This window comes from Jaculus jaculus, chromosome 4 (genome assembly GCF_020740685.1).
Source record: "Jaculus jaculus isolate mJacJac1 chromosome 4, mJacJac1.mat.Y.cur, whole genome shotgun sequence".
NCBI classification, from domain to species: Eukaryota; Metazoa; Chordata; class Mammalia; order Rodentia; family Dipodidae; genus Jaculus; species Jaculus jaculus.
The window spans coordinates 91,456,671-91,484,262 of NC_059105.1; the positions used below are offsets into that span (position 1 = coordinate 91,456,671).

Below are 27,592 nucleotides of genomic sequence, written 5' to 3' on the forward strand. Positions count from 1 at the left end.
CCTCTGACCTTCACTTGAGTGCCTTGGCATGGGTATACTGACCCACCCCCATACAGTATTTTTTTTTTTTTTTAAAGAATATCCTATATCCATACAAATATGCAGGTATCTCATCTGGAAACAACTATCTCTCACTTCAATAGTGTCATGATTACAATGCTGCTTGAGTGAAACCATTTAGTCAACCAGACATCATGATATTTTAATTTTTTCCACAAGTTGCAGAGGACGATCCGTTTGAGGAAAGAGCATGTTAAACATTTGGCCTTTCTGATGAGCTCCTGTGCTTCTTGTTGGATCCTGAAATGAAGTTGGCATTTACAATCCATTTTGAGTTGCTGGCAAGCCTTTTGAATCTGAGTTTGGAAATCCCACTTCACTTCTTAAGGGTTTATTTTTCTGTGCACACCATGGCTCTGGGCAGAGGGGATGGTCTTCCTGCATGCCTGGGGCCAGGGAGGTGCTGGGTACATACCTTACATTGTGGGATTATGGCCTGGCGCAATGAAGACAGGCAACTCATGTTGACACAGAAAGCATTAGGCACACAAACCCTGGGGTACAGCCTCAATAACTCCAGTAGACCATGAAGTGACACGATTTCCAAAGGATTTCATTCAATTCCCCCCACACATACACCATGTGCAGGAACCAGCATGTTTGAGCTAACAATTTGAAAGAAATGGAGGGGGGGTCACAAAGAAAGCCCAACCTGCTCTGTTTAGTTACCTGAAGGCAAGCTGACATTGTGACCCACCGGCTGCTGAAAGAAAAAGCCAACACAGGGTCCTTTCTTCACTATACTCAAGTGGTCCCTCTTCACCCCAAGTTTCAGATCTTTACGGACCTGTCTTCTTGGGTGTGCCAAAAGGCCCAAGAGAAATGGATTCAGACATTCTCATACAACCTCCCCACTACTTGGGTGTCCATCTCCTCTGATAAATTCATGGAGGAGTATGGAGATAAAATTTAAGGGCAAAGGGCTCAGCCTCACAGGAAGCCATTTCTGCCTGAGCTCATCCCAGAGAGATCAGGGAATTTGTCAACTGTTCCTTTGATGACTTGGAAATTACTCATGGCCAGGTGTGGTGGTACACACCTTTAAAATCAGCACTGGGGAGGCTAAGGTAAGAGAACTGACTTGAGCTCCAGGCCAGCCTAGGATTACAGAGTGAGTTCAAGCTAGCGTGGGTTAGAGTGAGACCCTAACTCAAAAAAGGGGGATGGAGAGATGGCTTAGCAGTTAAGCACTTGCCTGTGAAGCCTAAGGACCCCAGTTTGAGGCTCGATTCCCCAGGATCCATGTAAGCCAGATGCACAAGGTGGCACATGCACCTGGAGTTCGTTTGCAATGGCTGGATGCCCTGGTGTGCCCACATTCTCTCTCTCTCTCTCTCTCTCTGCCTCTTTCTCTCTCTGTCACTCTCAAATAAACACATAAAAATAAAAAACAAAAATTAAAAAAAGAAATAATGCTGGAGAGATGGCTTAATGGTTAAGGCACTTGCTTGCAAAGCCAAAGGACCAAGTTTTGATTCTCCAGGACCCACATAAGCTGGATGCATAAGGTGGCACATGTGTCTGTAGTTCCTTTGCAGTGGCTGGAGGCCCTGAGGTGCCCATTTGCTCTCTCTCTCTCTCTCTCTCTCTCTCTCTCTCTCTCTCTCTCTCTCTCTCTCATAAATAAATCACTCACTTGCTAATGGCAGACGACTGCTAGTGGACTGGCCTAAGGTTCTGCCAAGCTGAGGGCAGCAATTCAATTCAGAGGTAGCGTGTGACCACATTTATAAGGAAATAAATCCCCTTTATTTTGAAAGGGTGGGGAAGGCTAAGAAAGAAGACAATTATATCTAAGGGTTTTGCAATAAGTATTTAGATTCCAACACCCTCAACTTTGGCTTTTGAAATTGCTTGCAGTGGATTTAAGCTTAATCCAAATAGTACATAGGTTTATCTTTTCTTTTTGCCTTTCTACAGTCCAATCCCCACATTATAAGAATTACCAGTTGGACTTATCACTGCTGACTAAAGGTGAATGGCTTCATCTCTGATCCTCTGGTGCAGCCAGCAACGGAAGAGCTGCTCAGAATTACGTTGGAGAAATAGGGTAATATGTGTGCACAGAACAATGGAGATAAAACAGGGAGTTCTTTCTTGTGGATGTCACATGAGTGTCCCTATAAATTCTGGGTGCCATCTTCAAAGTCCGGCCTCTGGTGCTGTCCACCTGCAGGTATCTCTGTCCTTGTTCCCTTGCAGCTTTACTTCATCTGCCTTTTAGGATCAGCCTCCCAGCCACCGAAACATTCGTCAGCATCTGTGAAGGTCAAGTTTGTGTTCGGATGGTGGTGAGAGCGCTCACATGACATGATGTGCGTGTGCAGTCGGATGATGCCCTTGGGTGTATGTGCTCGCCTGTCCGCCTGGTTTGAGGTCTAGAGACTTCTGGGGATTCTCCAATGTTTACCTCCCATCTCACCATATGCACACCGGGATTAGACACTCATGCCACCATGTCCAGGTTTTACATAAGTTCTGAGTATCCAAACTCAAGTTGTCAGACTTAGCAAGTATTTTTTACCCACTGAGCCATCACTGCTGCGTAGAATTTAGTTTTTACTAAATTCTTGTGTACAGTTCCTCCCCCTTGCTTCCACATTGTCTCATCCAGTCTCTAGATGCCTATGGTGGCTAGACTCTACCTTCTCCACGCCAGTCTTCTGCACCATACAACTGCCAATATTCTTCTCTTCATATACGTCAACCAAGACGATACAGAAGCAGCTGTTATCTATTAAGCCAGACATCAGAGATGTTTGCAAAATATAAAACAGTTATTTTCCTTAAATATAGAATTTATGGTAATATTTATAGGTCATTATGTTCAACTGGACACTTTTGGTTTTGAATTTATATGGTACCTAGATAAGTACAGGCCATAATTTACTATAGCCCTTTGAAGTCACTGATCTTTTTAGAGAATACGAAGGGTCCCAAGGTCAAGAACTTTTAAGTACTGCTATACAGATCTGAGTCTCTGGTCCAGGACACCTGATAGAGAGCTGTGGGAGCCCTGCAGTTCAGTCTTCTCTTTAAGACTGGTCTAGATGGTCCTAACCATACAGACTGAAACAGGCCCTGAGATGCTGCTTGGGATACAAAGGTGGGGGGGGGGCACAAGTGACAAAAAGCAGGATGAAAGCCTGTCACCTCAGCCAGCACGCTGTACCTGTCTCCTCTATTTTAGGGTCACCCGCTTACCCGTGCAGGTCAGCATGGTAGTCACGCTGCACTCCGAGTGTCTCTCGCCTACCTCATCCTCTTTAAGGCTGAGGGCACGGAGTTAGATCACTGTCCTAAGCCTACAGTTACTTCAGAGTCCAGGACAGAGCACCTACCTATCAGAGGTGGCCAACCATTTATGAGGATTGGATAGCACCCTAGAACAGAAGAGAAGTAATCACCTCACAACCAGCTTGTCCCCTCAAGCAATGAGGATTTCTTCAGACCACCTTGAAGAACCAGAAGAGAGACAATGATCAATGAGCCAAACCTTGATCGGGGCTGCTGAGTTATACATGCCTCTTGCCCTGCCTCAGTTCCTCCTCTATTTAGATGCAAAGCTCATGTCAGTACTCCAGAGACAGATTTTGGGGCCACTGAAACCCTTTATTCACTCCTTTTCCTAATGTTGCCATTTGACTAAATATCCTCACTCTGCTTTTTACCATTACTGTCCTTTTAATTGGCGTACTGGAAAGGGGGCCTGTGGTGGTTTAATTCAGGTGTCCCCTATAAACTTAGGTGGTGCGAATGCTAGGTTCACAGCTGATGGAGATTTTGGAGTTAACGCCTCCTGGAGACAGTGTATTGTTGGGGGTGGACTTATGGGTGTTATAGCCAGTTTCCCCATGCCAGTGTTTGGCACCCTCTCCTGTTGCTGTTGTCCACCTGGTGTTGGCTAGGAGGTAATGTCCACCCTTGGCTCATGCCATCGTTTTCCCTGCCATCATGGAGCTTCCCTTTAAGACTGTAAGCCAAAATAAACCTCTGTTTTTTCCCCACAGTCTGCTCTTGGTTGGGTGATTTCTGCGAGCAATGTGAACCTGACTGCAACAGTAAAGTGGTACCAAGGAGTGGGATTGCTGCTAGATACCTGATTGTGTGGCTCTGGCCTCTTGGAGCTAATTTTCAAGAGGAATGTGAAAGGATTTGAAACCTTGACCTGAGAGATGCCTTGCAGTGCTGTAAGTACAGCTTTTTGTATTATTCTGGTTAGAGTTGAAAGACCTGAATGCAGTAATATGGACTATGAGGTTTAGCTTATGAAAGTGAGAAAGAGCTTTGCTTGGACTGGGCTAAGCAGTTTGTATGAAAAGCTTGCTCTTATGCCTGTGTCCTGAGAAACTGTGCAGGGTTGCTTTGTGTAGAAATGAACTGGAGTGAGCAGAGGAATATGGCACAGAAAAAAAAAAATCTTTGGGAGAACTGCTGCCCATTCAGCTGCAATTGAGAGATTACAACCTATGAGATTGGGCCAGCTGACCTGGACTGGGGCAACAAGAAGAATGTAGACTCTTTTGAAGGGGCCTGAACGCTCAAGGAGTGTCCTGTTCTTCAAAGTCTGCTTTATTCCTCCCTGGATTAACATATTGGTACCCTACCTGGTATCGTAGAGTATAAGAAATGCAGGAAAGAGAAGGTCATTGAGTTTGGAACACGGTCTTGTGTTTTGGAAACGGTCATGGGCAGTGTGAAGCAGGTTTGCTGGATGCCTGCATGGAGACTCCATGGGGCCATGAGGATGAACCATGAATTGCAGTGAAGACCCAGAGGCGATGCCGGGACCACGAGATGACTGCTAAGGAAAGCTGCCGGCCCTGGATCAAGTTTCCCAGGACTGTGAGTAGCCTAGTTGGAGGGGCAGAATTGGAACTCCAGCAACTTGTTGTTGGTTAGAATTAAGACTTGAAGACTTGTCACTGGTTAGAGTTGTTGGACTTGGAGCTACAGAGTTTGGTGTTTGCCCTGTTTAAATCATGTATTGCTTGAATATTTCTTTACTATGCCAAATGCCATATTTTTCACTGTGAATGTTTATTCTGTGCCATTCTAGGTTTTTTGAGGTTATTTTTTAGTATTATGGCTCAGTTAAAAGACCTTGGAGTATGAGAATGTATGATCATTGGGATTGGTAAAAACTATGGGGACTTTTAGAGTTGGACTGAATGGATTGTATTTTATATCATGTATGGTTAACAGTTTATGGGGGCCAGGGGTGAAATGTAGTTTTGTTTGATTCAGGTGTCCCCCATAAACTTAGGTGTTCTGAATGCTAGGTTCCCAGCTGATGGAGATTTGGGAATTAATGCCTCATGGAGGGAGTGTATTGTTGGCTTGTGGGTGTTATAGCCAGTTTCCCCTTGCCAGTGTTTGGCACATTCTCCTGTTGCTATGGTCTACCTTCTGTTGGCCAGGGGGTGATGTCCACCCTCTGCTCATACCATCATTTTCCCTGCCATCATGGAGCTTCCCCCTCGAGCCTATAAGCCAAAATATTTCTACTAGCAATACACACCTGACTGCAACAGGGCCGGAGACTAGCTAGTTGGAGCCGTGTTCCCCCCTAACAGCTGTGGTTGTAAGACTAGCACTAAGTGCTTGGTTGGTGCCCATCAATCTAAGCTTTCTGAGAACAATGATGCCCTTCATCCTCACGGCATCCATATATAGGTGCTAGCCACACTTTACAGAGCAGAAACCAAAGTGGCCCAGCTCAGGCTGAGAGTCTTTGGTCACTGGCTGCGCAGCTGTAGCACAGCCCTCTCTGCACAAACAATGTGCTGACGATTCAGCCGTTGCTAGGGTTTTCTCTATGTACTTCCAATTGAGAATATTCATGCAAGAACACACTGTAATTTGATCACATTCTCTTCCTATTCCCCTCTTTCATTCCTTCTCCCTCGCCCCTTCTCCATTGGGCACCCTCCTCTTTCCATATAGTCCTCCTGCTAAGGACTGTTTTGATTTATTTTTATTTTTTGAAACCAGATCTCACTCTAGCTCAGACTGATCTGGAAGGCACTCGGTAGCCCGAGTACTGAGGTTACAGGTGTGAGCACCACACCGGACTTTCTGCTAGGTTTTCCAATGGCAATATGAAGGCCTGGGGATTCAGAAGTTGTGGCTTGAATATGAGATGTCCCCCATAGGCTCATGTGTTTGAATACTTGTTCCCAATTGATGGCACTGTTTGGGAAGCTGGTGGGTGGAATCGTTAGGAAGTGAAGCCTTGCTGGAGGTAGGGGGGGTCACTGGGGATAAGCTCTGAGGCTTTATAGTGCAGCCATCCTGACTATTCACCCTCTGCTTCCTGACGGAAATGTGACAAACAGACCTGTCACCCCTTTCCCACCTAATGGACCCTGCCCTGTGCTGTGGACGGCGCCATGCTGCTGAGATGAACTTCCAAACCACACAGCTTATGGGCAGAAGGGATTTATTTGAAGCTTACAGGTCTAGGGGAAGTTCCATCATGGTGAAAAGGGCTGCCCCCCTTTCACAGATCCAAGCAGAGAGAGAAACACCCCCCCCCCCCACCAGCAAAAGCAAGCACACCTGGCTGCAAACAGCAGGGAGCCCCAGGCAGAGCTCAAGTACTATGCATACCTTTAAGCTAGAAATCAGATCTACCCCTCATGACACCTCCTCCAGACAGGGGGCTGCAGACAAGCTTCTTTTTAAAAAAAAAACAAACAAACACACTTTAGTCTATTAGGGGACATATATTCAAACTATCACATTCTGGAGCATAATCCAAAAGAAACTCTTTCTCTAAGAGTTGTTTCTGCACAGGTATTTGTTCCTGGAAAGAAAGTCGTCACTACAGAGGTGGAGCACACCTTGCTGAGAGATCTCCTGTGCTGTTAGTGAGATTCTTGGTATCATGATTTCAGGGGTGAACCTGACAGCCCCTTCTTAACTACTCTGTCTGTGTGGGAAGCCATTTCTGCCGAGTACAGAGGTCAGGGTAAATGTCTTAGGGATATACATGGTTATTTATTTGCTACTGGGTTTCAAAAACAGAAGGTCAAAGTAAGCCCCAACAATGGTGCAAGGTTAAGTAGAAAGTCACAAGGAAAAAAAGGCAGGAGAGCGAAGCAAACAGACAAGAGCACAGTGAATAGGCACCCTCTAGAAAGCTCAGCCCATATCAAGGACAAGGACCAAACAGGGAAGACTTGCAATTTATAGTAGCCAGGTGCTTAGTAACTCCATTCCACCTCAGCACAGTGAGGAAAGCAATGGAGGGAGAGAGTAGAGGGCTCAGAGAAAACAGGAGCTTCCTCTGGGAAAAGAAGCTCAGACAGGCCAAAATCCACAGCTCAGCTGTGGGCAGAGTGTGGAGAAATGGCTGGGCATTTGGAGCCGGGAAAGTGTTAGATTAGAAAATACCAGCTGGGTGTGGTGGTGCATGCCTGTAACCCCAGCCTTCAGAAAGCTGAGGCAGAAGGATCACCATGAATTGCAGGTCATTGTGGGCTACAGTGAAACCCTGCAAAGAAAAAAGTAGAGAAGGGAAGAGAATGGAAAGGAAGGGGAAGGGGAGGAATGAAAAGAGAGAGATGAAAGGAAAAGAAAAAATGTGGGGAGAGGGAGAGGAGACAAAAGAAAGAAGGGAAGGAGAGATTAAGGAAGGGAAGGAGGGAGGAACAGAGGAAAGAAGAGAAGTAGGGAGGGAGAAAAGAAAAAAACAGAAAAGAAAGGAAAATATTGAGCATCCTATCTGTGTAGCACTTCTGGAATTTCCCTGTGTGACCCCAGCCTACTGTGATGAGAGTTCAGACTACAAAGTCATTTATGGGCTAGGGAGATAGTTCAGCAGTTAAAGGCACTTCTTGAAAATCCTGTCAGCCCAGGTTCAATTCCCCAGTACCCACATATAGCCAGATGCACAAAGTGGTGCATATTTCTGGAGTACTTTTCCCCCCACTCTCTCCTTACAAATAAATAAACAAAAAAAAATTAAAAGTCATTTGTGCATTCTAAGCATATGAGCCTAACAACTAGGCCAAAACTCCTGACAGGAACATGCACACATATGACACAGGCGCCTGGATTTCAGGCCCTCCCTTGGTCACAGGAGTCACTATGGCAGCAAAAGAACAGTAGCAAAACCTGACAGTTTCATTACATATCTGTTTCCATCCCATTGTTCAAGAAGTTAAAGATAGAACTTATACTAAGAATTAACATATCTATTCACCATAGACTTAAAATAAGACCCAAAGAGGACAGCCATGCCTTGGTGACAGTCACTAGACCAGGAAACATAACATGGACCTGAGACAGAGGGTCTTGGAGGTACCCCTAGACCCCTCTTGGTCACAGAGGGCTGCTAACTTGGGGTCCAGCCATGAGCTGGAAGTGGCTGCACAAGGGCTCTCCCTACACCTCAAACATGAAGTAATATTGGGAACTGTGTCTTACTTACTCAAACATACTACCAGAGCCCCAGGTAAGTTCCCCCAGATCTGCCACTGTGATCTCTAAAGTGGTATCAAATACTTTACCAAAACTTGTAAAACATTATTGAGCATGCTGTGATTTCTGGCTTAACATACAGGAGTTTTGATAGGAATAAAGTTCCTTCATCAACAAAGTCAGAGGCATCTTAGGTCTCTGCTTCTCAAAATTTTCACATCTCAAGCACTAACACGTGCATCACCCAGCTGATTCCTGGTAGCCAGACATTCACCACACACTACAGCGTTACATTTGCTTGCTTGGTTTCACTTTATTTTCTCTTTATGTGCTCATTTATTTGCATCTGTGTGTGTGTGTGTGTGTGTGTGTGTGTGTGTGTGTGTGCGAGAGAGAGAGAGAGAGAGAGAGAGAGGCGGACAGACAGACAGACATAGCAGGGCCTCTTGCCATGCTATCACTGCTTGTGTTTCGCTTAGGTGGACAGCTTGGGAATTGAACTCGGACCAGCAGGCTTTGCAATCAAGCACTTTAACTGCTGAGCCATTGCCCCAGCAATTTGCTTTTGCTGTGACTCAAATGGCATAACTTTTATTGATTTTAACCATTTTGGAGCTATCCACTCAGTAGGAAAATAATGTGTCCCAGCCATGAAGGCATGCTGGTATTCTGCAGTGGTTTCAAAAGACAAAAGGTGAGAGAAATCAGTCAAGGGTGACTCATGGAAGGACACTTCAGACCAGCAGCTGCACATAGCATCACACTGCACTGTGCTGTTTATTTTCAGTGAGGAAGCCATCTGTCATTAGACTATGTTAAGATAAATGGTTGACTTTTTGATTTGTAGTTTTAACATAATTGCTAAACTTGTTTTGTCTTTATGGTTTTATAAGAAGAGGGAATATATATACTATTTAAAAATTATAAATATTTAAAATATAACAAAATAAGTTAAATCAACATTGGGGATCCCAGAGAATTTTGTGCTTTACAAGCATTCTTTTTACAAATTTTCAGAAAACATGATGGTCTAAATACAGAGCAGAGGAGAAATACATAGATACAGATAATAGCTGAGGATTCAGCAATGCCCTCTAGTGCCACCTGGTGGACATATTTGAACAACAACCCACTGGTTTGCTAAGGCATTGCTAAAGGGCCCTCAGAACCAGAAGCTCGATATGTATTTGATATGCATTTTGTTATCTATATGAATGCACAGTTCACTGCCCAAGACACACACTTCAAACGTCCTCTGTTCTCAAGCCTGTAGACCCTCTCCCTTCCCTCCCAACTGATGGCCTGACTTCTCCCTTACTTGAAAAAAGCAGCACTAATATAGAGGCTTGCCTCCCTGCACTTGGACTTCCTCTGCTGCCCATCTCACGTGGACATGCACCATCAGTTGACCAGTCAGGTGTCACTGACCTGTTTCTTCCACGCACTGTCAAGACCACCCCCAATCTGAAGCTGCCCAGGGTCACCACCACCTGGCCCTCAGCAACCACCCAATTTCTGGGCCTGAGAGCTCATATAGTTCTCCTTGGACTCTTCCCTACTCATAACTTTCTCCAACCTTCTTACTAGCTAGTCCCCAGGCAGGTCTCTGTCCTCTTCCTGCTCTGACAGGCCTTAAACACAGTCATGGGATATCACTCTTCCCGCTTCTGGCCCTGGCCTCTGCCCGGCCTCATTCAGACCAATGGCCCCACATGCCTATTCAACATACCCACTTGGGCGTAGAGCTCAGCTAGATGTAAGAGGCATGTCACAGTTGAATGAAAACCAAGCTTTTCCCACAAACCTGCTCATCACCGAATTTTCCATCTGGTTGAAACATGCCAATACTCACCTAACTGCCTTGGAGTCCCTTCCTCCACCTCCTCTCTATCCTAGTTAGTGCGTCCTCACAGCTGGATCCAGCCCTCACACAAGCAGACTCGACCACTTCTTGCCCTCTGCTGCCATCACCTTGCACAGATCCTAATGCAATCCCTTATGCCTGTTCTCATCCATCCTCGCCCTTTCTCCAGAGCCCAGCAGAGTGGTCCTGTCCACCTACCCTCAGTGCCCACGTTCCCCCCACTAAGGTCACAGTATGCTATCCTCCACTCTGAGGCATTCATTTGGGCCCCACTCCCTCCACAACTCTAGGAAGACTCTCTTGGCTCCTTGAATTCCAGTCTCACCCGCCTTCCTGTCACGGTTCAACCACACTTATCCACTAACAACTTGCAGCCACCATTTGTACCTCTGGCATTTCCCAGTTCTCAACTCAAATGCCACCCTCTCTTCTAAGTGTCCCCATCTATATCCTTACTTTCTTCAGAACATGTAAAATTATTTATTTTCTGTCTCCCTCAATGAACATACCACTGTCAAGAATACAGCCTTCTGTCTCTTCTCTTGTTAAACCAAGTGCCCATGTACTGAATCCCATTTGGAAAATAGGGAAACTGAGGCTGACAGCAGTCAAGTACCTTACCCAACATCACATAAGAGCCATCATCAAAACCAGGACTGGAGCCAACGTCTGTAAAATCACATCTCCTTATCTTGCTGCACTGGGCTGTCCTCATTCTGGTAGGCCCTGGACTTGGACCTCATTAGACAAATGTCAATAATACTATGTCATGTGTTCTTTTGTTTCTCCATGTTGGCATCCTCAGTGGCCCCCAAACCTTGAGTATCAACCAAACTACTCATGGTGACTGCAGTGCTGGAATGCAGAAAGAAATCCCAACAGTGCCCAGATTCTATCTGCTCTTGCTGCACATGAGCTGGGAGAGCCAGTCAGCCAGAACAAGGGCCCCAAGCTCAGCAAAGACAACATCACAATTTTATCTCATCTAAGCACTAAATTCCACATTCCTGATTATTTTTAGAATGATTTAGCAGTTTCTCATTTCCAATTGTATTTTCTTGCTCTACTGAGTGTTATTCCTCTCTTCCATTGACAAATGCCCAGTCCTTTGTTAACCATGGTATTCTTCATGATAACTCTGACATAAACATATACTGCTGTTAAAAGCCCTTATATCTGTTCAAAATAGCACATAGGATACTCTGTCAGTCATGGGCCTTCTCCACTCAGTGTTGTAACTGGCTGCTGTAGTGAGACAGACTAACAGTAATTTTATAACAACTATGTATATTTAAAAATGGGACACTGATTTTCTTTTGAGCCTAGCCCACCAGATTGGCCTTTTTTATGTTTATTTTTTAATGTTTGAAAGACAGAATTAGTATGCTAGGGCCCCCAGCCATTGCAATCGAACTCCAGATGCATGCGCCCCATTGTGCACATGTGTGACCTTGTGTGCTTGCATCACTTTGTGCATCTGGCTTACATGGGATCTGGAGAGTCAAACATGGGTTTTTAAAATTTTTTTGTTCGTTTTTATTTATTTATTTGAGAGTGACAGAGAGAGAGAGGCAAATAGAGAGAGAGAGAGAGAGAATGGGCACACCAGGGCCTCCAGCCACTGCAAACGAACTCCAGACGCGTGTGCCCCCTTATGCATCTGGCTAATGTGGGTCCTGGGGAATCAAGCCTCGAACCGGGGTCCTCAGGCTTCACAGGCAAGTGCTTAACTGCTAAGCCATCTCTCCAGCCCCAAACATGGGTTTTTAGGCTTTGCATGGAAGCACTTTAACCACTAAGCCACTTCTCTAGCCTGAGACTGTGATATTATGCTAAGTAAATATTTGGTCTAGGACATTGGTTACTAAATTCCTCCAAACTCTTTAGAGAAGGCATGGCATTGCATGCTGATGACTGGTGGGATGGGAGTGTCTGGTTAACCTCAGGATGGGGCCAGTTGCCCGGGTAACCACCATGTGATGAGAGCCTCTGGAACCTGCAGCCCCAGTCCCCACCTCCCAACCCCTAACCTCAGGGGAGAGGACTGAAGGTGGAAGTGTTTGCCAATGACCGATAATCTAACAACCATGCAATGAAGCCACCATCAAAACCTGAAGGCCTGCTCTGGGTTGCAATGCCCTCCGGAGGCAAAGCAGCTCTGCTGGCACACCTGCCCAGTGCACTTCTCCTATCTGCTCTTCACCAGTGTCCCCAGAGTGTCCTTTACAGTAGTCAGATATGTATGAGTAAAAGGATCCCATTCGTTCAACAGAATGCTCTAGTAAGGGACCTCTTGAGGAAGGGCTAAGGAGCCCTGGTTTGTAGCTGGTTGGTCAGAAGAACAAGTCACCACCACTGTGGACTTGCAGTGGGCATCTGAAGGAGGGAAGGGGTGGTCTTTTGGGACTCCAGGCAGACAGTGCCAGGACTGAACTGGATTAGACAACACTCACCTGTTATCTTTCAGGAAAACTGGTGTCAGAAATGGGAGAAGCTCTGGTTTTAGTATTTCTCTTTATTTTTAGGATTTTTTTTTTTTTTAATTTCAGAGAGAGCAAGAGCGAGGGCAAGCGAGAGAGAATTGGTGTGTTGGGGCCTCAGCTACTGCACTCAAACTCCAGACGCTTGTGCTTCCTAGTGGGCATGTGTGACCTTGCGCCTGCCTCACATTTGTGCACCTGGATTATGTAGGATCTGGGGAGTCGAACATGGGTCCTTAGGCTTCACAGGCAAGCACCTTAACTGCTAAGCCATTTTTCTATTTCTAATCAAGGAGAACATAAGCTAACGTTTATCAACCAAACTACTATGGGTCCCATTCTGTTCTACTCACCTGTGAACTTGTAGAGTGCCAGGCAGTTGAGAAGCAGAACCTCATTTAAGCTGCCTCTCAACACCAGTGATGAGAAAACAGCTCTCCATTTAAGAGATGAAGAAACAGACCAAGGGTAAGTAGCTTCAAGGAATTGGAAGACTTGACATCCAAAACCCTATTCCCTCCAATACCACGTCCCTTCACCACAGTGCTGTAGTGACATGTGTTTATTTGTGGGAAAGGGATCTAGTGGTGGGATCTGATGGGTAGAGTGTGTTAAAGGGACTCCAATTTCAGGTCAAATAATGAAAACCACTTGAAACACTTGGAGAAAGGAAAGAAACAAGTTGCCATAGTGCTGCTTCTTTGAGAGTCTTTATTTGCTTTTTAATTTATTCATTTATTTTGGTGTGTGCATGTTAGTGTGTGAAAGCACATGTGCCACAGGACTTGTGTGTGGCCAGAGGACAACCTTGGGTGTCAGTCCTTGCCTTGCACCTTGTTGTTCACCAATCTAGTTGTCCTGCAAGCTTCCGGGAAATTCTCCTGTCTCCCTGCCCTGCTCACAGCAGGCACACTGGGATTATGAACGCCTGCCGCTCTATCTGGCTTTTACATGGATTTTGGGAATCTGAACTCAGGTACTCATGCTCACACAGCAAGTGCTTTATTCACTGACTCTCCAGCCCATCTAGGAAGGCCTTGAGAGTCTCTCAAAAATTCTGATTTTTTTCTGAGACAGTGTCTCATGTATCCCAGGTTGACCTTGAACTTGCTGTATAGCTAAGGATGGCCTTGGACTCTCAGTTCCTCTATGTCCACATCCCAGGTGCTGAGCTTACAGGCAGGAACTGTCCCATCCTCCTGAGAAGTTCTGATTCTCAGTCTTCAGCATAATAAGAGGCCACGCTGGTGACAGATGACCAATTTTTGGTTGTGTATACCTTACAGGAAGTATGGATTTTCAGGCAAATACAGTGGCTCCTGCTTGCAATCCCAACACTCAGGATGCTCAGGCAGGAGGAGTGCTGTGAGCTCAAGGCTAGCATGGGCTGCACCGTTAAGTTCTAGGCCAACCCTACTACTGGGAGTATGGTAGACCTCTATTGGAGGAAGGTGCCTGTTCATTACAATTTACGGACCCCAAAATCCTGGCCAGTATATTTACTAAGAATGTACAGGAAGGACTGGAGGGATGGCTTAGTGGTTAAGTCGTCTGCCTGCAAAGCTAAAGGACCCAGGTTCGATTCCTCAGGACCCACGTTAGTCAGATGCACAAAGGGGTGCATGTGTCTAGAGTTCATTCTCAGTGGCTGGAGGCCCTGGTGCACCCATTCATTCTCTTTCTCTCTTCCCTTTTCTCCCTCCTTCTCTGTGAAATAACCAAAAATAAATTATTTTTAAAAAAAGAATGTGCAGGGAGCCAAGCATTCACAGCGCTATGTGCCTTCATCAAATGAGTAACCTGTAACCTACATACTGCATGACGCCCCCATCTGCCGCCACGTTCAGTAAATGCAGACTTCTAAGTGTGCACCCCAACATCTGCTCTCTTTGTCCTCATAAAAGCACTGCTGCTGCTATAGTTTCAATAGGAAATGCCCCCCACAGGCTTGCTTTACAAACTTATTCCCCAGCTGGCACTGCTACTTGGGGAAGCTGTGGAAACTTTAGAAGGTGGGGCCTGTGACCTGACCCATGCATGGTTCCAAAATGTCCTCTCTACTTTCTGGTCTACCAGAGTCTGAACAGTTTCTACCCCTTGCTCCCAGTGCCATGAACTGAGCTGCTCTGCCATGCTTTTCCCTCCATGATGGACTGAATAAAACCATGAGCCTACATTAATCTTTCCTCTCTTAGGTCATTTCTGCAGGCAGGTCATGGCAACACAGGAGCTAATACAACTCTCTTTTGAGGCACTGATGGACCCAGCTAAAGGACTGCCGGCACCCTGCCTCTGACCATGTGGCTAGAGGGATTTGGTCCCAGCTTTCACGTGTCCTCTGAGGTCCCTTAAAGGATACTGGCACACCCAAAGGGCTGCTTTGCCACTGTGTGGTGCTACACATAGAAGGCATGAGGCTGAAAGACCAGAAGTCATTTTGGCGAGCGTGAAGTCATCTTGAGGAGGAATGGCACTTGCTGAGGGCAGTAACTCTAAAAGCCTAAGTGTCCATGGTCTCGGTGTACCCTGACCAACTACTGACAGACTGCTCTCACACTTCTTTGCACGAGAAACCACCACCATGTTTAAGCCAAAGTTGCTTCAGGAGAATAGGTCTCAAATCTCGGTGGACAGCAAAGTCCTCTGTGGTTCTGGTAAAAAGACCCTACCTACCTCAAGGAGTCAGATAATGCTGCCTTCTTCCAAAGTCCCAGTTTTTATGGTACTGCTCCATCTTATTTAGTTGTTTTTGTTGCTAGGAACACATGAGGTCTCCTGCATGCTAAGAACCGACTCCTGAGCTCTAGTTTCTCACCAAAAGCTGCCCACCATGACCGTCTCCACTTTTAGGTTTCAGCCTCAACACTGACACATGCAATCAAAAATAATTCTATACCAACTAATTTCATTTTATTTGCAGATGGAAGAAGATCTTGGATGTGAATTGTACGGTCCACTGGCAAGCACATTTGGCAGACATCAGCAGGCATACTGCCAGCATGGACTGCCTTGGCCACCCTCCTATTTCTGCACATCTGACTGACCCCTGGTCTGTTCCTTGTTGTTGGGGTCAAACCACAAAGCTTCCTCCTTGGAGGATGAGGCCTAGCAATGTTGTCATGCCCTGACTGAGAGGCTCTGGCCTGACTTCACCCCCCAACCCTGATTAGAAAAGGCTGGATGAAGATTGAGAGTCCTCCTTGGTTGCTTCTGGTCATCAAGCCTTCACTTGATGCAAGCTTGTCTGCCTTGTCAGCTGGCTTCCCAGACAAGGGCACAGTGTCCAGGAAAAATGTTCACGACCTCCTCCCATAGACATAATCCAGTCAGAGTACTTACAAGCAAAGTTTTCTGATCCTTTATTGTCCATATGTCAACCCAACCAGTCACAAAGAACAGACATGGCTCCTCTCTTTGTCTCTTTTCTAAAGCATATCACTCTTTTCTTTTTTGCTGGTAGAGCAACACTCATCATGTAGTTTGCAGAAGCACGGCTTACATACCACTTTCTCAAAGAAAAAATGGCCCAGATCAACCTGAATTTAAACTAACACACACTTCTTTAAAACTCTACTTGTTGGGCTGGAGAGATGGCTTAGCAGTTAAGGGACTTGCTGGCAAAGCTAAAGGACCCAGGTTTGATTCCCCAGTGCCCATGTAAAGCCAGATGCACAAAGTGGCAGATGCCTCTGGAGTTTGTCTGCAGTGGTTGGAGGCCCTGGCATGACCATTTTCTCTCTGCATCTGCTTCTCTCTCTTTCAAATAAATAAATAAATAAGTAAAATATTAAAAGGGGGGAAAAGCTAGGTGTGGTGGTGCATGCCTTTAATCCCAGCATTCATGAGGCAGAGGTAGGAGGATCACTGTGAGTTTGAGGCCACTCTGCGACTACATAGTGAATTCCAGGTCAGCCTGAGCTGTAGTGAAACCCTACCTCAAAAAACCAAAAATAAATAAATAAATAGGGAGAAAAAACTTACACTTTTTGAAGTGATATGTAAGTAAAAACGTGACTATTACCTGGCTCTAGATATTCAGTTCCTGAGACTAAAAGCCACCTCCTACTTCTGTCTGCGCTGTGTAAATGCAGCTGGCAAACAGGTAACCCTTCTGGACATTAGCTGCAGAGGGGAGCCCCACAGACCAAAGAAAGCTCGGGTGAATCACTCACCTGTTCATAAAGCTGATTAGGCAGGCCTAGTTCAGGGTCACAGCAGGCCCAAGCTGCTTGGACAGAACACCCTAAGACTTTGTAGCTAGAGGTTAGGCAAGGCCCAGGTCTCTGCTCACCTGGACCCCAGAACCTGTCCTGGAGAAGAGCTGAGCTCCTCTATTAAAGATTCACGTGCATGTGGTGGAATCTTGGGCTATAGGTCTGAAGAGGCAAGAAGGCTATGCCTCCAGATAAGTAGCTGCTGCAAAGAGAAACCACCCCAGACACTTGGGAACTCACTCTGCATTTACTTCTGGTAGTGAGTGGAGTTTGAAGAGCCGCCTCCTCCCCCTCGGATGGCATGGACAGCTGTTGGAGATGATGCTGGGTAATGTCCAGGGCGGATGGGCTTGGCTGCATCCGAGAGAAAAAGAGAACAACCTTCTGAAAGAACAGAAATGACAGCCAAGATACCTATGACCACAGGCAGTGACAACCAGTGTCATGATGCTTATCAACATTACAGTGATTAGATATCATCAGACCTTTCTGAAAACAGGATATCTAACCTCCTCGGAGTACAGTTAGAAAACCCAGAACCTCTATATAATTTAGGGGTCAGACAGAACTGTTATATCAATAATCTTTTTAAATAAATTAGAAATAAAGATGTTTGGTTTTTCTGCAGTAGATCCACAGGTCCCCCACAGACTTCACGGGGATCTACACAAATCTGCATGCAGATTTCCACAAGAGATGAATTTTATGGGGAGAGAGTCCATAGTTTTCAGTAGATTCTTTTTGTTTGTTTTTTGAGGTAGGGTTTCACTCTAGCCCAGGCTGTCCTGGAGCTCTCTATGTATGTAGTCTCAGGGTGACCTTAAACTCACAGTGATCCTCCTACTTCTGCCAGCCGAGTGCTGGGATTAAATGCATATACCACCATGCCTGGCTTTTCAGTAGATTCTTAAAAGGTTAAGAAATACAATAAATTCAGTAACACTAACTGAGGGATTTTAAAACTAAGAACACAAAATTGCTGGTTCACACATTGGTACAATAGTATCTGATGGGAAGAAATAATACTTTATTACAGATGCTTCAAGTCTTAAAAAACTCTCTAGAGAACATTCTTGAGTATGGCTTTAACCAGGCACCCATCAGCAAGTGGCTACACTACTGATTTCCATGCAGGCAAAATGCCTGCGTCCATCCAGATCACAGGAGCTGGAACTCCAGGTTGCAGGTCTACTTGCAACCACACTGTTGCTCAGTGTTGCCAGCCTGGCTCTTTCCAGCTTATTTCCAAACCTGAGCTTGAGGGTGCTGATGGATGAGCTCCCTGATGGTCCTTCCTAGCACAGAACACAGGGACTTTCGGGTCCTGCTAAAGGTATTCATATATTCCAGTATGTCCGAGAGTGTACAGAGCTCTGTTTACAGCCAAAGACCTCAGCACACAGCTCTGAAGAACACAGGGCAGGTGGGATTCTTTTTGAGCAGGTAATGGCACTTGAGAGGATCCCAGGATGAACATGGGGTGCTGGAAGGACCGAGTCTCTGGGGCCCCACCACTGCCTTTCAGATGAGTAGGGTTCTAGATGAGGTTTGCTGTAACCCCAGCCCTTGGCCCACACGTACCAATCTGGGCTGCATGCGCCCTCCTCGCCATGTTCTTGGCTCGGACTGCTTCCTTGATGCGGTCCACCTCTTGCTGGTAGCGCTTGCGGTCTCGCATGGCGTTCTCCTTGGCCTCCTTCAGTGCGCTCTCCAGGGCCTTGACTCGCTCTGCGGTGGCCCGCAGCCGCTTCTCCAGCTTGGGCAGCTCACAGCGCAGGTCTGCGTTGTCCCGGACCAGCTGCAGTACAGGAACAGAGGAACCAGTTACCAGGGAGGCTGTGCCACTGCCTGGAAGGACAAGAACGTTAAAGAGGAGCAGCGGGAAGAGGCCCGGTGGGCAGCTGAACCATCTCCTCTGCTAGGTGGTCTTTGACATCCCTATGGACGCGAGACTCTCGACAGCTAAACGTATCATTCGCCAGAGGCAGAAATTAAGAGTAGTGGATGAAAATAAAAGCTATTTACAGCCATTGGAAACTTCAATTTGGAGTAGAATGTGCTTTCTCTTTTGTTTGTATGTTGAGGAGGGGTGTTAGTGTGAAAGTTCCTTCTCCAGGAGTTGTGCCTGAGAGCTGGAAAAGTTAAACTTGGTTCAGAAGGACTGAGTGAAAACTCATGCTGCGGAGTTCTCTGTGGGCCTCCTTTCCTAAGGGAGCATGGTCTACAATGATCCAGCTCTATAAGATCCCGAGGCGCACAGGAAATGAGGGCACTGCCGACTTCATTTTCCTTACGACCCATAATTAAGAAATAACAAGCTGCAGACGTGGTGGCACATACCTACCTTTAATCCCAGCACCTGGGAGGCAGAGGTAGGAGGATCGAGGCCACCCTGAGACTACATAGTGAACTCCTGGTCAGCCTGGACTAGATTGACACCCTACCTTGAAAAAACAAAAAGTAACAAGCTGACTCTGGTTGAAACTAGGCTCAAACGCCAGCCCCATTATTTCCTGCCATCTGACATGGGGTAACTCGCTTGACCATCCCAAATCTTGGGTTTTGAATCTACAAAACAAAAATACAACTGAATAGGGCCATTGTAAACCAACATGTATTAACTCCCCACTTGGGCCCTGATGTGTTTAATCTTTATTGTCAAATTGGAAACACATCTCTGAGAGTGTCTGTCTGTGAGGACATTTCCACAGGGGAGGGAAGACCTGCCCTGAATGTGGTCAGAGCCATCTCCTGCAAAGGAGTACTGGACTGAGTAAAAAGGGAAAAAGAAAGCAGAAAAGCTGATGAGCACCAGCACTCACTTTCTCTGCTTCCCAGTTGGCCCATGTGTGGATAAAACCCCTGCTGCAAGCCTGCTCTGCGTGCCATGCCCGTATTGCCACAATAGACCGTCACACCGTGAGGCAGAATAAATCCTTGCTCCCTTAACATTGCTTCTGGTCAGGTTTTTGGTCAGAGATGAGGAAAATGGCTAATAAAGAAAATTCCAGGCTAGAGAGATGGCTTAGCAGTTAAGTGCTTGCCTGTGAAGCCTAAGGATCCTGGTTCGAGGCTCGATTCTCCAGGAACTAACTTAGCCAGATGCACAAGGGGCGCACGCGTCTGGAGTTTGTTTGCAGTGGCTGGAAGCCCTGGCACACCCATTCCCTCTCTATCTGTCTCTTTCTCTCCCTCTCACTCTCAAATAAATAAATAAAAATGAACAAAAAATATTTTAAAAAAAGAAAATTCCAAGTGGGAGTGGGAAGAAACTGCTGTAAGAAACCTGACCATGTTCTTAGGCTTTTGGAACTGGTTTGCAGGAAGACTACGTAAGCTTGGACATGTGGACTAGAGAAGCTCTAGAATGCTGTAAGTGAGCTTCTTGGCTATTCTGGTGGGAGTTTTGAAGAGCAAAATATCAACAGAAATATGCATGGTAAAGGTCAGGCTCGTGAAGCTTCAGACCGGAATAAGGACTCTATTGTGGACTGGTTTGGAAATCATTTAAGTTCTATTTTGACAGACAGTCTGGCTGCATCCTGCCTATGTTCGCTAAATTTAAGTGGGGCTTAATTCAAAAGCAATGGACTAATGTGTTTTGTGGAGGAAATTTCAAGACAGCATACCATTCTGGATGGGGGATGGTTGCTGCTTACTGCTGTCAGTCATGATTTATAGTGAGAAGAAGGACTGGAGAGATGGCTTAGCAGTTAAGGCACTTGCCTGCAAAGCCAAAGGATCCGAGTTTGATTCCCCCAGGACCCACATAAAGCCCGATGCACGAGGTGGCACATGTGCTTGGAATTCATTTCCAGTGGCTAGAGGCCCTGGAGTACTTATATTCATTTTCTTTTACTCTCTCTCTCCCTCCTTTTCTCTCCGTCCCTCCCTCCCTCTTTTTCTCTCAAATAAATAAATAAAATACAGTAAGAGGGAGCATAAAGATATGAAAAATGTGCCCTTTGGCAAGGAAAGGAGCCTAAATGAGTTTAAAACTGGTGTGGACAAAGTGGCAGTAATTGTTAAATGAAGTAGGTATCATTGAGGACAAACTTCAAAATACTGCTGGAGCCATAAGAAAGGCGCCTTTGGAGCAAGACTACCTACTGAGAGTTCCAGGGTGTAACAATACAAGCCATTGTGAAAACTTTCACTTGAAAAGAGTGACGCCAGGGCATCTTGCTAGGAGGACTGCCTAGGAAAGTATTTTCCAAGATTCAGCCTGGAAGGTTCAGAGATACTATTGCATCTGTGATCCAAAAGAGTCAGGCTGCATCTCTGGCTGGCAGATCTGCATCAACCACATGGTGCTGGTTCAGCAGCATGCAGGATGTAAGAGGGAGGGGACCATACATGTTTGTACCAAGGTTCCAGAAGGCTTCTGTGGCCAGGCAACATGTAGGAGGGCCAGACTGCTGGCATGGAGCTCATGAGTTAGCTATGAATAAAGCTGTGAAGGTAAATCCCAAGTTGTAATGGAGACTCCATCACATTGGAAGTGCCAGACATATAGGATGCTTGCCAAGCAAAGCAGAGTAGACCCAGCCCCAAGGAGAGGCTATGTGTGCCCAAGATGCCAGGGCTGGAGGTAGGAGCTACCCAAGACCACTGGAGCACAAAAGATGCTATCACAAGCCCAAGGTGCTCCTAGGTTTCAATCTTGCTTTGGTCCAGTCTTTTATGTTCCTTCCTCCTGGAATAGGAATGTTTACTCTGTGCCACTGTATACTGGAAATACATAATTTAAAAAAAGATTTTTACAGGGACTTATAAGATATTACCCTGAGTCTCAAAACAGATTTTGAACTTGGGCCTTTGAACAATGTTGTAACTGTTAGAGAACTCCCTGGAGATCAATTAAATGCATTTTGCGTCATGAGATAATGAACCTTTAAGGACCAAGGTAGAATGATTTGTTTTAAAAGTGATGTGGGGCTGGAGAGATGGCTTAGTGGGTTAAGATGCTTGCCTGCAAAGCCTAAGGACCCCTGTTCAACTCATGTAAGCCAGAAGCACAAATGTGAGGCAAGTGCAAGGTTGCCCATGCCCACTAGATGGCACAAGTGTCTGGAGTTCAATTGCAATGTCTGAGGCCTTGGTGCTCCAATCCTCTCCCTCACTCCCCCCCCTCTCTAAAATAAAATTAAAAGAAAAAAATTAAAGTGATGTGTTTGGCTGTCCAGTTGTCCAGGCAATGGATTTGTGATGGCTGGTCTTCACTGTCAACTTGACTGGATTTAGAGTTTAGGTAGGAGGCATACCTCTGGGCATGTCTGTGAGGATATTCCACTCCAGAGTGTTTAACTTAGGAGGAAAGACCCACCCTGAATGTGGATAGCGTCATACTGGGATCCTGGACTGAATCAACAAGGAAAAAGGTGGAAACGTGATGAACACCAGCATTCATCTGTTTCTTGATCCATTCAGATGTTAGCAAGCTCCTGCTGCTATCACGATCCTGGCACTTGTGCTTTTCCCTTTGGTTAACAGATTACTGAAACAATGAACCCCATATAATTAGAATTTCCCCCAAGAATCTCATGTTCAAAGAAGGGAATGGCACAAGCCCTATTATCAGCCAGGATGGAAACTTTTCTCTCAGGAAGAGACATCACACAATTTTAACAACTTGCAGAACAGACAGAAGACAAGATGGGTTGGTGATGGGCAGGGTGAGGCCTTGACCAGGAGTATTTATCTGTGTATGCCTCTTGCTCTTTAGGTAATCCTAAACCTCTGGGGGTCACTGAACCTCTTATATTTGTTCTTCCTTCCAATGTGATCACATTGAATAAATTTCATTTCTCTGCTTTGTACTTATCTCTTTAATTAGCATACTGATAATGGATGGATCAGCCTAGCTTGTTAGGGCTGCTAGGGGCCAGGCTTGTACTCTGGTAACAAGAACCCTGATGACACCACCACAGCTGTGAGCCCATCCAGCCACCATGCCTACCCTGCTTGATGAAATGCACTCTTTCAGACCATGAGCCAGAAAAATCTTCCTCCCTTAAGTTGCTTCTTGTCAGACATTTAGCCACAGAGATGAGAAAAGAAACTACCATAGGTTTTACAAGGTAACTGTAACAGGATTAAAGCTGGGCATCTCTGCCTTCACTATTTCTTCATTAGGCTCAGACTTCTGCTCAACTCTTCTCCTCTAACCCCTTTCTTCTCCTTTGAAGGCTCAAGGCACAGAGATAAGTTATTGCCCTTAACATTTTCTTTTTGCCCTCTTGAGTCACCTTGGATTCCAGGAACAATAGAATTAATCCAAGCACACCCTTGTGACAAGTGATTGAAATTACCCTCAAGTAATAGGCAAGACTTCAGGACAGACTACCCCCTGAGGTGTAGACAATTATCTGTGATGAAGAAACTATACCCTGAAACAGATCATCTTGTAGGAACCAGATGGGTCCCCTCTGGCAATGATTAAAACTTTCTCACACCACCTTGCCGGACCTGAACTGAGATAATGAAAGATGGAACCACATCTTGACCAGACTGCTTAATTATGCATACATCTGACCCCTTGTCCCAGCCCCTCCTCTATTTAAACATAAAGCTCTTTCAGTTCCCTGGAAGTTGAACATGGGGGGGTCACTGGACCCCTTTTCTGTTCCTCATGCCAGTGCAGCCACACTGAATAAATCTCTGCTTTTCTCTTGGTCTGGAAAAGAGAAGGCTAGGTAGCACAGCCTAGCTTGTTGGGGCTGCCAGAGCCTAAGGTTTTACCCTAAAATCTCCAGTTATAATTGTCCAACTCCAGATGGATCAAGTAAAGTCTTGAAAATCAGAAAGTACTTTATCAAAGCAAGCCACTGCTGCTCTGACCCATTTTGTTATGCCAGTGCCAGCTTCACTGCCTGGCAGAGTCAGCTTTTAATATATATTCCTTGAATTCATGAATAAAATAATGAATTGCAGAGCCTGATTTCAGGATGCCTGGCAGTTTCTGCTTCTGTATTTCTCATCAACAGTGTGCTTGAATGACTTCAATTATGGTGACTTGTCATCTTTCCTCTGGGAAAATGTCATCACCAGCATTGTTGAAAAGATCTAACAAGTCAAAGAGAAATGATATCCCTTTGGCTATGTGGTCTAAACAGTTGAGCCATTTCTAGCCCATCCCAGATCCTAGAGGATCATGAACATGCTGACATTTCTACAGAAAGATTGAAGGAGGATAGGGGAAAGCTAGCTTTTTAAAGGCAGTTTTTCAGTTAGAGATTGAGGTCCAAAGAGAGAACCAGGAGATGCCACCCCTCACATGCCACCTCTCTCTGACACAAGAATGGAACTCATGTCTGATAGACACTGACCTACAGTGCCCTCTGCTGCCCACTAGACCAGTGGCCCTGGTGGCTGGCTCTAGGATCTACTCTCCAAATCTGCTAGTCAATAGGGTTTTCCTCATGCTTATAAAGGCTCCTTTCTTCATGTGGCTTGTTCTGCCAGCTCAGCTCAGCTGCTCTCTGCCTTTCTGGCTCTGCTCTGCTTGCTTATCTCTCTTGTGGACCACAGGGACACATGTAGGCCTGTCTTCCCCCTCACCTAGCCTGGCTGGGTGGTGGGGGAAGAGCATAATATGGCTTCTTGATTTGGATGGTTTTTCTGCTTACCTGTGCTTTATGGTTTGGAATAACTTCTCACTTTGATTACATACATGATTTTCTTCTGTTCCCTTATCTATTGTGTGCTAGTTTGAATGGATGTCCCCCAGCAGATTCAAGAGTTTATTCAAGCTTGTAATTTGGCTAGAGGAGGTGTCACTGTGGGCAGATCCTAGGGAATTCCAGTACAAGGTATGCAGAATGCTTGAGCTCTGTCTGGGTTTCCTGGAGTGTGCTTGCTTGTGGTGCTGCTGGTGTGGACCTGTGGAAGGGGGCCAGCTTCTTCTGCATTATGGAACTTCCCTTGGATCTGTAAGCTTCAACTAAATTCTGTCCCTCCTATAAATTGTGTCTGGTTTGGAGGTTCATCTCAACAATGTGAAGCTGACTATGACAGAACTGGTATCAGAGTGGGTTGTTGCTGCACAATGAATCTGATCATGTGGATTTTGGTTTTTTGGAACTTTTGTTTTGGAGGACTGGGCATGGCCTTGGTACTTGCAACTGAAGATGCCTTCCAGAGCAGTAAGCCAAGTTTTATGGACTACTGTGGTAAGCACTTGAAAATCCTCACTGTACAGAGGATAGTATTTGGAGGCTTTGCTTATGAACTTTCTAAGGGAAGGAAAGACTACTCAGAACTTTACTGGAACTGGGCTACTGGAATAAAGACTAGCTGCATTCTGCTGCCCATATACAGATAGTTTGATCAAGGTTAACTCTGTAATGTACTGATGTGCTTGATTAAAGATAAAGACTGAAAAATTTAAGATTTAAAGTTGGAAAAGCTCAAGCAAGCTTAAAATTACTGGCACTGAGACTGGTTGCTGAAGCTGCTATTGTTAAGAAGACATTACCAGGACTAAGGATGGCCCAACTGCTTTACACTGAAACAATGGGGAAAATTATTTTGCCTGAGGAAAGACTGAATGGTAGAAATACAAACCCTTTTGAAAGGAGTTTACTGAAAGGAACCTCCTTTTAAAGGTCACATTTTGTTCCTGAACTGAGAATATGGCTATGTCCTACATACTTGATATTGGTTTCAGGAGCATGAAGAATGCGTGCTGTGGGTCATGAAGTGCACATGGTTCTGGGAGCCGCTGCTGAGATACAGCCATAAGGCAGGGTGTGATGACCCTGATAAAGAGGCTGATGAAGTCAATGGAAGATGGACCCTGGTTTGTATGGCTCAGGATAGAAGTTTATCCCGGATATTCAGCCCAGCTGGATGGGAAAAATTGGAAAATCCAGAGACTGTCAGTCACTGGGTGTGATATCAGACTTGAACTGCAGATGGCCGAGTATACCTTATAGTAGTTAGAAATGTTTACTCTGTGTATTATTTGTTGGAATTATGTTACTTGTTTGATTTTGTAGGACTCACAATTAAGAAACAGTCTTAGATCTTAGATGAGAGTTAAGACTTCTGAAGTTGGTCTGCATACAATAGACAATAGAATAGACAATAGTGAGATGGTTATGAATCTACTGGGGGCCAGGGGCAGAATGTGGTAGTTTGAATAGATGTCCCCCAATAGATTGAGGAATTTCATTCAAGCTTTAACTTAACTGGAGGAAGTGTAACTGTGGGTGGATCTTAGGGTCCAGCCCTGAGGTGTGGATCCAAATTCCAGACTAAGCTTATGCAGAGTGATTGAGCTCTGTCTAGGGTTCCTGGAGTGTGCTTGCTTATGGTGCTGCTGGTGGTATTTCTCAGTGTGTGGACCTGTGAAAGGGGGACAGCTTCTTCTGCATTATGAACCTTGCTGGAGTCTGTAAGCTTCAAATAAACCTTTCCTCCTACAAACTCTGTCTGGTGTGGAAGTTCATCCCAACAACATGAAGCTGACTGTGACATACATGGGTGCTCTCACTAACTCCGGGCTTGCTACCTATGTAAGTGTCTTTAAGCTCAGGGTAACCCACTTTATTACGCATTTCTCCTCTGAATCTCCTGCTCTCTGCTTTGATATCTGCCCTCTCGTTTTCCTCAAGCCTCATCATTTGTCCACTTAACTTCCTTACACAAAAGAGCACACAGCAGATGTCATGCAGGTTCTTCCTAAGTCTCCCCACACAAGCTCCTAGACTCTACTTTCCACACATTTGTGACTCTACTTTAATCCCTCTTCCAAAGCCTCAGTTTCTGTTAAATGAGCTTTATGAATTCCCCTCCATGTGTTTGTGGTTCTATTCCAGTCTTTCTCTAAAAACCTCAATTTTTCTTAAAATGAGCCTTTATAAACTATGCAGTGTTACCACATTACATCATATTTATTTTTTATTAAAGATTTTATTTTTATTTATTTATTAGAGACACACAGAGAGAGAGAGAATGGGTGCACCAGGGCCTCTAGCCACTGCATACGAACTGCAGATGTATACGCCACCTTGTGCATCTGGCTTACATGGGACCTGGAGAATCGAACCAGGATCCTTTGGCTTTGCAGGCAAATGCCTTAACTGCTAAGCCATTTCTCCAGCCCCATCATATTTCTTAAACACCAAAATTTGTGATTTCCCCCTAAAAAACTTAATAATTCATAATTTATACTTCTTAAGTTCATATTTATTAATTCTTTATTAAAAGTAGGACAGAACCCAAAACTTGGGGCTCATAAGTTCTGGGGACCTCTCCTAAACCCCAAAATACTGCATTAGAATGCCCCACCTAAGTAATTGATGGGCATGTTTGTACATTTCAGAGGGAAGCCAGGTCATGGTATGATCTGAATAGGTGTCGAAAAGGCCAGTGCAGGAACACAGCAAGAGTTCAGGGGCTGCTGCATACACTTGTGGAAAGAAGTTGTACCTTTCCTCAGCTACATAAATAAGGGACCTGAACCAAATTCCTGGGCATGTTTATGAGGGAGTTTCTAGATTGAGTTATCGGAGGTGGAAAGACCCACCCTAACTATAGGTAGC

The 27,592-nt window shown here is 45.4% G+C and overlaps 1 protein-coding gene across 1 annotated transcript in view; it reads right to left on the reverse strand.

Annotated features, from left to right (window-relative positions):
- The window catches only part of Kif5c (kinesin family member 5C), a 181,755-nt gene that overhangs the window by 5,581 nt on the left and 148,582 nt on the right, over window positions 1–27,592 (reverse strand). The window contains exons 24-25 of the mRNA XM_045147133.1: window positions 18,627–18,843; window positions 17,286–17,399 (exon numbers count right to left, since the gene is read on the reverse strand). Coding sequence (XP_045003068.1) covers window positions 17,293–17,399; window positions 18,627–18,843 — 324 coding nt within the window. The 3' untranslated portion in view covers window positions 17,286–17,292. The remainder of the gene's footprint in view (window positions 1–17,285; window positions 17,400–18,626; window positions 18,844–27,592) is intronic.